Source organism: Myotis nattereri (genome assembly GCF_964212035.1).
Source record: "Myotis nattereri genome assembly, chromosome: 5".
In the NCBI taxonomy this organism is placed as follows: domain Eukaryota; kingdom Metazoa; phylum Chordata; class Mammalia; order Chiroptera; family Vespertilionidae; genus Myotis; species Myotis nattereri.
In genome coordinates, this window is record NC_138080.1 from 62,816,162 (window position 1) to 62,828,421 (window position 12,260).

The 12,260-nt window shown below is 38.3% G+C and overlaps 1 protein-coding gene across 1 annotated transcript in view; it reads left to right on the forward strand.

The window, feature by feature from the left end:
* SLC7A11 (solute carrier family 7 member 11) overlaps positions 1-12,260 on the forward strand; it is a 241,368-nt gene that overhangs the window by 28,757 nt on the left and 200,351 nt on the right. The window contains exon 7 of the mRNA XM_081093138.1: positions 2,293-2,337. Coding sequence (XP_080949264.1) covers positions 2,293-2,337 — 45 coding nt within the window. The remainder of the gene's footprint in view (positions 1-2,292; positions 2,338-12,260) is intronic.

Genomic DNA, 12,260 nt, shown 5'->3' on the forward strand with positions numbered 1-12,260 from the left:
GCAGTCCTTTTGGTTGGAAAAAGAAGTCATGTGTGCAAGGTGGTGGACATTCCTGAAAGGGACAAGTAAGGTCGCAAGGTAAAGAAAAGGAACCCCTAAATTCTTTTGGGCCATAATTTTAGGACAATATTTGCAACTCTATAGAACTTGAAAATGTAATATGTTTGCCCAGAATGCTTCCTGTCATGTAATAGGCCCAGAAAAGTGTTCAGGCCTTGAGAAATATTCTAAAAGTTCTGCTCTTGCCTGGCCAGTGTGGTTCAGTTCATTGAGTGTTGTTCTATGCACCTAAAGGTTGTAGGTTCAATTCCCAGTCAGGGCTTATAACCAGGTTGTGGGTTTGACCTCTGATTGGGGCATGTACTTTGAGGCAGCCAATCAATTTCTCTCTTTCTCCCTTCCTTTCTCTAAGCAAGTCCTTGGGTAAGGATTTCAAAAACAAGTTTTGCTCTTTAGTTATCAACTTTGTATAATGCCTAACACTGTGCCTAAACTTAGTGGCCTAAATATACAAAAAAGAAAAATAGCAACTTCAGAACCTAGTGACTTGAGCTTATTTGGTGGGACGCATACTGGAAAAGAGTGAATTAAAAGGGAGAAGTGTGAATTGAGAATTTATTATCTGTTATCCCATTTCAGTTCCTACTTATCCTCTGTTTATATCTAGAAAGCCAGTTCCCTAAAACTGAGCAATGCTCTTGTCAAACTTCTATTGCCGTACTAGTTTTTGGTTTTTTTTAAAATAAATATTTTATTGATTTTTTACAGAGAGGAAGGGAGAGGGATAGAGAGTTAGAAACATCGATGAGAGAGAAACATCGATTAGCTGCCTCCTGCACATCTCCTACTGGGTATGTGCCCGCAACCCAGGTACATGCCCTTGACCGGAATCGAACCTGGGACCTTTCAGTCCACAGGCCGACGCTCTATCCACTGAGCCAAACCGGTTTCGGCTGCCCTACTAGTTTTAATAGACTTGACACCACTACTAAAGTCTGGATTCTCAGAAGCCAAAGGCTATGTGTACTTAAATTCTGTTCTCACTCCCGTGCCACAATGAGTGCTGTAGAATACTTAGTCATACATTACTCATGCCCTGTGCTCATGTGCTCTACTCAGTCTGGGATGTCCTTACACCACTTCACCAGGGTAAATCTTAAACAGTTTTGAGGACTCAACTGAGGCGATGCCTCTTCTAAAAATATCTTCCCTGACCTGCCCATCTGGGTTAGACCTGCCCCTGCTCCCATGGCGCCCTGTGTGTGCCCCCCAGCATTGCCTCCTATGCTGTATCACACTATTTTATGGACCTATCTATAAACCATGAACTCCTTGAGGACAGAGACTAAGTATTTTCCACTTTCATGTCCCCAGTGACTGACATATAGTAATCTCATCTGTTACTGGAGCAGATTTTAGAGATGGTAGAAAATAGTTGGCAGTAAACATACCCACCCTATGATCCAGCAATCTTATTCTGAGCATATAACCAAGTGAAATGAATGCATAGACATGTACAAGCATATCAATGGTGTCTATATTCAAAATAGCTATGAATTAGAAGTAATCCAAATGTGCATCAACAATAGACTGTATAGTGCTACATTCATTCCATGAATAGCAACAATGGAAAATACTGAATCACTGCTACACACAATATGGATGAGACTCACAAACACAAAGACCAGCAAAAAAAGCCAGACACAAAAGAATAAATATTGTAAAATTGTTATACAAGCAAATATCAGTCTGTTGTGATGAAATAAGCAAATCTAATCTATAGTGGTAAAAGTCAGAACAGTGGTTGCCTTTGCAGGAGAGTGGGGGAGATGGTATTACTGGAAAGGGCTATGAGGAAACCTTCTGGGAGGCCAGACATGTTTTATCTCTTGATCTTGTTGTTGGTTACACAGGTGTGTAAAAATTCATTATTAAACATTAAGATGTGTGCACTTTACTGTTAGTATGTTATACCTCTATAAAAATGTTAAATAAAAAAGAACTCCATCAATGCAGTTTAATAGGGAACTGATTTGTAGGAGCTTTTGGTTGTGGAATGTTTTCATCTTACTGTAAGTGTTTGCTTAAAAAGTTTTCATAATTCTCAGGTTGATTTTAAACAGTTATACAATATACAGGTGGCATGTCATAGAATTGTATACCTGAAACCTATATGATCTTATTAACCAATGTCATCCCAATAAATTCAATAAATAAATGAATAAATTTTGAAACTTTGAATTATGATCATAAAATATATTAATTGCTTATAATTTATTTATATCTTTTTAGGTTTTATCTCAACTTTGTAACTGAAGAAGTAGAAAATCCTGAAAAGTAAGTAGCCATATTTACTCTGAAATACTTATGAGGAATAAATGTAAGGCTATATAGTTGGAAAGTAGACCTAAAGAAGAAATTTAGTGTGGGCTAATCAACTTTATACTTATCATAATCATCATTCTCTTAGGCAGATAAAATTTATTTGATTTTATCATAAATTCGATGCCAATAACTTTATTGTATCTTCTACATTTAGCATTAAATTATAGAACCTGAAAGCATAAAATAATAAAGTTATATTTTTGGTAACCTATTTTATACATCTATACATATACTTAACATGGATTTAACAGGGCCTTAACTTCGCACATTGATAATATCAATGTTTCCATATATATATACAAATACTGAAGGACAATGATGTATTAATTCAGTGTTTTTTTATTGCAAAGAAAGTTCATGTCAAAAAAAAATGAAAATACTAATAGCATCTGCCTCATTGGGTTGCGGAAATGAGTTAATGTGTATAAAGTACTTAGATTAGTGACTATTGGTTTTTATTCTCTACACTAGAGGCCTGGTGCATGAAATTAGTGCACAGGGGGTGGGGTGTCCCTCAGCCTGGCCTGCACCCTCTCACAATTCGGGGCCCCTCGGGGGATGTCCGACTGCTGGTTTAGGCCTGATCCCGCTAAACCAGCAGTTGGACATCCTTCTCACAATCCAGGACCACTGGTTCCTAACTGCACACCTGCCTGCCTGCCTGATCACCCCTAACCATTCTGCCTGCCTGCTTGATCACCCCTAACCACTCGCCTGCCTGCCTGATCACCCCTAACCACTCGCCTGCCTGCCTCATCACCCCTAACCACTTGCCTGCCTGCCTGATTGCCCCTACTCACCTCTGCCTCGGCCCCTGCTGCTGTGGCTTCATCCAGAAGGACATCGGAATGATATTTGGAAGGTTGTTTGGATGTCTGGTCTAATTAGCATATTATGCTTTTATTATTATAGATAATTGTTTGGTTGTTGTTACTATTATTATATCCTTATTTTAGGAGCAAGGTAAATATTACCCATGTAAGAGTGTTTTCTATATTTCAATATCCTAAGTTATTCTCTGTCTTCAGTGTTTTTGGTAGAAATATGAAAAATTATTTCACACCACAGTGAAGCTTGTTCTCTAAACTATCAGTACTAAAGTTGGATGTGCATTTTATGATCTCTCCTATTCTTGTGTACAGATTCATTGAATCTTTATATTTAGAGAAAATAAACTAGCATTTTAAAAGAGAAACATCAGCTATAAGAGTTTTATAATAAATTAAAGTAACTATCAAATCTGATATAGACTAAGATTATTATCACTGGTTACCTTGGATAAAATATTTTCATTTTCTGGAACTCATGATTCTGAAAACTGTATTAAATATTCCTAGAATACTTTTATTTTGATATGATATTTTAATGTGTTAAACTAAGGAACTTCTCAGGAGAATTTAAGTAAGAATCTCTGGATTTTTAGGTCAAGATAATGAGTAACTATTGAAACTTCAGTTGAAGAAAGACCTGTCTGGTATTATTCTTTTTTTCATACTAGATACTCAGATATTTAGTTTTTGCATGGAAGATTTTGCACAAGACTTAGCCAACACATTTATTTTCTCAAAATCAGAATCCGAGATAGCCACAAAATCCCCTTAATGAAAACAACTGATTAAATTTGTACTATGCATTATTTATCAACCAAAGAAATTCAGGGTTTTGAGCAATTTATTCAGTGTATTAAATTAAAAAATAACATTTCCCTGCAATGTTGACAACCAGTCCAAGCCTTTTAAAAATAAATCTTATTTTTTTAAACACAAAGAATGCTTTGGGACATACTCATGGTTGAATATAGAGAACAGATGGTAAAATTATGTGGACCTATTCCAGATGTGTAATTTGTATTATTTTGTAGGTCGACACAGCTCCAAAATACCTTTCGTTACAAGGGAGAATAATTATAATTTCATCTCCTTTGTGACGTTCCAAGATAAATGTGTTTCCCAAACAGTCGCAGCGCGTGTGTCCAGGTGTGCGGCAATGTGCAGCTCTCTGGCAGCTGGTGACATGAATCATCAGCTGCAGGTACAACACCTTGTGGTATCCTCCTCCGCCGAGGCAATAAATTTCACCTTAAATTGTGATGGAATAGAAAAAGTGGTCATTAATTTCGATCAGCGAAAATGTGATTTAAAATATATAGAACGGAGAATATGGTTTCTTGATCACTATTGACAATCTTTTATATATAATTTGATATCAGTGGAAATCTTTCAAATTACCTAACATTACTCTACAGAATAATTTCTTAACTTCTAATAGGAGCATGACTTATGGAACAGTTCTGTAAGTGTTATGGCAAATGAGAGATAAGCTGGGAGATTAATATCATCAAAATAATTAGTTTGTGACTTCTTTCTTATTATCTCACCCATTCTTAATAGCTTATAAGACACTAATCCTAAAATTTGAGGCAAAATTCCTGCTGTATGATTACATTTGTAATGTTAAAAAATGTTCCAATGATATTTCTTATAATGTTTTCTTCTCTAAAAGCAGCTTTGGACTATAGAAGTAGCAATCCTTAAAAGACATTTACCATTTTTATGTGAAAATGCAATAATATCTTTGACATTTTGCAATAATATAAAAATATTGCATTTAATAATTATCTATAGCATGGTGACTGGCTCCACAAATGAATATATTAAAGTAAGAATAGTATTTTGAAGAGCATAAAAGTCCAAAGTTTAGATCACATAAGTGATAGAATCCCAACGAATATCTGAATTTTAAAATAACATTGCCCCTCCCCCCAATGAAGTGTGTAGTAGTAGTGATTGTTAATGAGTACCTTTGCTTTTAAAAATCAAAATGTTTTTATTTGCAAATCTAATAGGCTTTCCCTATGATATTACTTTTGTGGTGACTGCAATCCATCATTGTTCAAAAAGTTACACAGTGCAAAGAACATATCATTGAGATGTATAATGTTTGTAATCCTGCTCTCAGATTGATAAATCATGTCTTGTGTTGATGAAAGGCAAGAAATGAATTGCTTTACTTTGACCTTGGGAGTCTGAGATTAGTCGGTTTGCCTATTAGCCTTGTTTCAGTGTTCTTCTCACTTCATTTATTCCTCCTGTTCTGAGGAGTTGGAAATAGTAGACTTGGAGGAAGTCAGTAAAGCTTGATATCATCAGTCATTTTTGAAGAGCAGGCTATCAACATGCTCTAAATAATCAACTTTAATAGGAGGTTTAAATAATCAGAGTGTCATGTTTAATTAATACTATGCCTGCTGCCAATTTATATTAATTGATGCCTGAAAGTCATCACACCTTGTACCAATGATAACTTCAAAGAAGAGAAACTTGGATTGGGAAAAATGCCCAAAGACATTTAAGGCATTGTGATGCGATCAGACTGGTTCATAAATGGTCCACAATCACGTTATTTTCATTCAGTTTAGATGTTGCATGCATTCTTAGTATATGTTTTTTTATCCTTATTGATTTGTATTAAGCTAGTGTAAAGGTATCTATAATAATAAAAGTGTAATATGCTAATTAGACCAGACATCCTTCCAGACGACCTTCCAGATGAAGCCAGGGCTTCAAGGGAAGCCTGGGTCCTGGGTGCCAGAGGGGAGCTGGTGCTGGCAGCTGGGAGAAGGAAGGCCTATTCTTGCACAAATTTCATGCATCGGGCCTCTAGTTTATATATATGAAAGCCTAAGTGACTGAATGAACAAATGACTGAATGACCATTTGACCAGTCGCTATGACGTGCACTGATGGGCGCCAGACACCAGGCTCAGGGCTGACAAGCACAGCTGTGGTGGCGGCGCGAGCCTCCCGCCCCCGCAGCAGTGTGCTACCGAGTGGCGGCTGCAGGCACAGCAGGGCCGGGATGAGCGGAAGTAGCGCGGGGCTGGCTGGGGCTCAGGCTCCTCTCCGGCCACCTGCCACATCACATACTGCTACATCCTTCAGGGACTGTCGGACTGCCAGTTTTAGCCTGGTCCCTGGTCTGCGGGGATCAGGCCGAAACTGGCAGTCCAACATCCTTCAAGCGGTCCCAGATTGCAAGAGGGCTCAGGCCAGGCTGAGGGACCCCACCAGTGCACGAATCTGTGCACCGAGCCTCTAATTTATTAATAATGCTATATTTTTTATAAGGCCTATTTCTTATAGGACATATAAAACTATTAGCCTGGTTAAAAACATAGCAAAAGAAAACAATTTAAAGATCTTGCCCAAATGTGCTGTAGTGAAGTTGCATGACGGCGCATTAAAGGTTGAGTTAAAGTCATTGATCTTGTATTTTGGCATTTTAAGAGTGCAGTTTTCTATGAGAGACAAATTTCCCTGTTTATGTGTTGTAGATTTCTAACTTAACAGGTGCTAAGAAATAGCATATAATGTCTCAATTATATGTGCAGATTATAGCAACATTATGTTTTTTTATTTTTTAATTACAAAGTAAGGTTATCTATATTTTCAGAAAACTTGCAGTTTCTTTCACAAATACTCAAATAGTATATGTTTTTAAGGTATCTACACTAATAAAAGAGAAAAATGGTAATTGGCGTACGGCGATACCGTTTTCATTGGCTAATCAGGGCTATATGCAAATTAACTGCCAACTAAGATTGGCAGTTATCTGCCAACAAGATGGCGGCTAATTTGCATATGTAGGCACAATGCAGGGAGGTGAAAGGGAAAGCAGGAAGAAGCCCCCTGCCACTGACAGTGATCGGAAACCCAGGGGGGAGCTAAGAGCTGGGGGGCAGGGCAAAGGCGGCCCTGCCCCCCAGCCATGATTGGAGAATCAGGCGCCTTTGCCGCCCTGGCCAGTGATAGCAGGAAGTAGGGGTGGAGCCAGCGATGGGAGCTGGGCACGGTTGAAGCTGGCAGTCCCAGGAGCTAGGGGTCCCTTGCCTGGGCCTAAAGCGAAGCCCACGATCGCGGCGCCCCCCGCTGCCACTGCAGGTCCTCGCTGCCCGGGCCGGACGCCTTGGCCAGAGGCGTTAGGCCTGGGCAGGGGCGGAGCCTGCAACCGCGGGGAGCTGGGGGTCCCCTGCCCAGGCCTGACACCTCTGCCGGAGGCCTCAGGCCTGGTCAAGGGGCCAATCCGGTGATTGGTGATCAGAGGGTGATGAGGGTCAACTCCTCTGGCTGAGGCATCAGGCCTGGGTGGGGGGCGGAGCTGGGGATTGGGGGGATATGATGGTCCCCTTGCCCAGGCCTGAAGCCTGGGTCAGAGGCATCAGGCTTGGGTGGGGGGTGGAGCCAGCGATCAGAGGGAGATGGGGATCCCCTGCCCAGGAATGATTCCTGGGCCAGAGGCCTTCGGCCTGGGCGGGGGCCAGAGCCAGTGATCGGGGGGAGATGGGGGTCCCCTGTCCAAGCCTGACACCTCTGGCAGAGGCGTCAGGCCTGGGCAAGGGGCCGATCAGGCGATTGGAGGGTGATGGGGGTCAACGCCTGAGGGCTCCCAGTATGTGAGAGGGGGAAGGTTGGGCTGAGGGACACTCTCCCCCACCCCCCCCCCACCCAGTGCACGAATTTCGTGCACCAGGCCCCTAGTATAAACTAATTGTCACAGAAAATTACCTCATTGTAAATAAATGTATATAGAAAAATCTAGGTTATTAGCAGAATTAATTTGTAAACATATTTGCTGAATGAATCTCTTAAAAATGATGTCTCCTAATCAAGTTGAATTTTAAAATTGAATTTATAACCAAGTTTATAAAGATTTCTTTGGCAAAATGAGGCATCTCTTTATCAATGACAATAAAGCATTGTTAGAATTATCTTAATATGTGACAGTACATTTCTTCAATTGTTGAAATCATTGATACCTAAATTAAATTCATTCTATTCAGTGCATTTTTTTTCTGGAAACAGAAAAAGTTTTGCAAATCAACTTTTAAGTATGTTTCACAGCAGGAGTATCATTATATTAGTTGAGCCACTGAGGCAGGCAAAAGGTCAGGATTTGGCCAGATGTTACAGAAAATAGATGATTCTATATTTAGAGATCAAGGTCATCAAGTTACTCATCCTTGCCTTTGCTCGGTTCAAATATTTCTCACTAATGGGACATGTGTTGATGTGCCCTAAGTTCAAAATGCTTGCATTTCTCAGCTTCATATACGTATAAAAAATACATTTGGTTGAAAAAGTTTGTTCTCATAAGGTTAATGTGCCAAATATGTGGTACAAAATTATAGGATTATATTATAATATTTTATCAGGCAATAAACAAAGAAGACAGATATTAATCCTTCAAGTGCTTTGTGGAAGTCATTTAGATTTTTTAATTTTATTTTAAGGATTCTAACCCCATTTTGAGACAAAAATTTGAAGGTCAATGCTTTTAACTGTTCTACATCCTTTCATAATAGTTGTTTCTAAGTTTGAATTTTAATGTTATTGAAATTTATATTTTCAGTGTAGACTCATAAACTCATTCTTTAGGGGCAATAATAGTGACTGATTTAATTTTATCCTCTGTTTTTGTTCTCTTTAGTTATCCATAAGATATTCAAAAATTTTCAGAATTAGAGGGGACCATGGATACTATCTAATCTAGCCTTTCACCACATGCATGAATCTCCTCAATACTATCTTTAAACAGATATAATCCATATACAATAAAATGAGAATCTTACTGTAACTTCCTTGAACTGAGCTACCAATATGTTCACTTGCATGTGATTAGCAACCTGCTAATTCTTATGACCATTTCAAGCTTTGATAAATTGTGGCTTGGTTGGCATACATAAGTTAGGCCAAATGTCATGACTGTAATAGGCACAACACAATGAGAAATTAAGTGACACACACTGGAGATAACAGAGTTGGAATCTTCTTATCTAAAAGGAAATACTTTCTACAATCAGAAGCAATAAGTCAGCCATTAGTATAGCCTCTGCTTTTGAGTTTACACTTTAGTAACTCCCTTAATTCATATTCTCATTTATGTAAATCAGCTATCCTTCTCTATGCCTGGATTTAAAAGTTGATGACTATACCCAATAGGTGGCTCATAAGTAAAGTTTACATTCAGAATTATATTTGGGGGAAAACTTCTTAGATCACTAATCTCTAGTCTGTGGCCTGCTGGGTGGCACTCATTAAGATTCAGTGTTGTTTTAAGATTCTCGCAAAAATAGGATAATATCCCATGTTATTTATTATAGGCAGAGACAAGATGCATCCAGGCCATTATACTGACACTTGCGGTGCACTGAAATAATTTTGATAGTTTTGTTCTAGTCATATTCAAACATTGACTCTGCGTATCAATCTACTCAGGAAATTGAGCAACTTTTGAATTTGTATAGGTGCAGCTAGAATGTGTTACAATGTAAACATCTAAAGTTAGCCAAGTGAAGTTGAGACTTTCCAATAAAGAAGGATTTCCTTCACTTTTATGAACTGTAAAAATATTCACTTTCTGAGTCTTTGAAAACAGCACTGGTTCAGGAAACCAAAATTTGAATCCTGCCCTCTTTTAACTAGCTGTTTGACCTTGGGTAGACCTCTAAATTGCTTCTGAATCTGTGTTTACCACTTTTAAATAGAGGGTAATAATCTTCCTATTACAGTTCTCATGGGATTGTGTGGATAAAATATGTGAAATTCACAATGTTAATGAGCTCGACAGGCAATATTCAAACACCATCTGCAACCAAAACCTATATTCATCAAAGATTAGAATATTTCATAATCTTTGAAAAAAAATTAGAGGATTAGCATAATTGTTTTATGAACGTGGGTGCCTCTTCTACATACGTGACCTATTAATCAGCTTGAAAAGTTGTTCTGCATCATCAGCAAAGTACCGATTATTAGTAGTTAAAAGGTTCAGAAGATGATGAGAACTGCTTTTTATTTAATAGCCTCTAACCTCTTTCAGGTGGGAATACCCTCACGCATCATAATCAGAATGAATTTCTTCGCAGATTTTTTTTTCCTTCTGAACCAAATATTTCTATGCCCACACCCAAACTGTCATCCTCACACTGTTGACTGATGGCGCAGATATAATGGATGGATTACTTGTACTTTCACTGCAGTCACCTATTTCTAGGTTCACTATCTTACCAAGAAACTCTTTATGAAATCTGACAAACAAGGTCTTGATATGAGTGGTTGGTACCACGTATTTAAATTGTTATTTTTATTTGTAGAAAAGAAGCTATTGAGTTGATACAAAACTGAAGAACACCAGTGTTAATTTACCCCCAAATGGTTTTTATAAATTTTTGCTTAATTTAAAAATGCATAACTTTTATTAAAACTATCAATGGTATTTTTCAGTCTGAATACTAGTTGGATTACAGGGTAGCACTTTTAATAATATGATGTATTATTTCCTTTCTTCAGTTGAGAAAGTTGAAGCTTAAAAGTGAGGTCACCTCTCGTGGCCACGTCGGTAGTCCATGAGAAGACTAGGATTATAATCCACGTTTGATACAAGGCATGGACTATTTGTCTGGCTCCAAAACTCATACTCTTTCCAACCTGCCAGTTTGTCTCTTTAGGAAGCAAAGCAAAGTGAACCATGGGTGTGCCAGGTGGTGTAATGACTGATTAAGGAAGTAACTTGACTATGGAAGAGGAAGTTGGAAGAAAAGTAGAACTCAGAAAGGTCAAATAGAGAAGTGAAGGCATCTGAGACAGGGAAGGGTGTACCTCAAGCCTTGAACTGTTTAGTGGTTCCAGGCAATAATGTGTAAACTGCTCTCCCTAAAGCAAAGGATTGTGAAGAGTAGAAGACAGAATGGTAGTAATGTGTGGAAGCTGGGATGTGGTGAACCTTAGCCTCCATTACAAGAGTTTTGGACCTGATCCATTGGCCAATGGGACAGGGTGTGGGGGGCTACACTGGAGGTTTTAGTGTATGTGAAGCAGTGCTTGGGGAAGATGAATGTGGTTGCAGGTTCAGTAGATTTTTTGCTGTTACATATATACAATTTAAAGGGAATTATAATCTGAAAAGTTGCATTTCAATCTTTTTTTATATGTTTGTTTTTAATAAAAACAAATGTCATTGTAAAGCCAATTGCCTTCTAGAGTTGAACCATTGCTAGAGTCAAACAAGGTGACATATCATGTGGCAGAGAATTCTGGTAAATAGCATCATACTGTCCCAGCCCAAAGATATGGGCTACAGAACTGCTTAAAGAGAAAGGATGAATCAACATAGTGTTCACATATTCTCTTCCAAAGCATCAAATTGTCTTGTTTTTTTTTTTATGAAGAGAATGCTATCATTTATTAGTATTCTGCATGCTAATGGAAGAGCTAATGAGATTAAAATAAATGACAAGAGTTTATTTTAGGGTAAAATGTATGTTCAAAAGTGCCAAAGAAAGGGAATTTGGTTTGGCATTGGAATTCTCAAAAGAGATAAAAGATTATCATTTAGCTGTAATTCTTTAGATATGCAGGTTGAATAAAAGAGGCAGATCATTGTCTGATATTGCTTCCAATTCAATACTATTATGGCTGTATTGTTAGGCTAGTGAATGTATAGGAACCAATGTGGGGAAGCATGTACTACACAGGAGTGTCTGGTACTAGTAAGATAAAGGAAACCCTCAGATTTAAGGTCAAATGGAAATCCTAAATCAGAGTTTGGAAATATTTTAAATAAGATCTGTTAAAGATCTGACTTTTAAACATTTTGTATTCTAGGGGAAAGGTAGGATTAGAAGAGGGAAATAGCAAAGCCAGTACAGGACAAGAGTCGGCCTGGGAGGCAACTGGCATACCATGCACAGTGAGATTCACTCATGCTGGTGTTGTGAAAAGAGATCCACACTGGTGTTAGGAAAGGGGCTCTGAACTTAGAGTCAAGTGACTAAGGTTCTAGTTCTGGTTCTGGAAATATTTAATTTTGTGACCTTA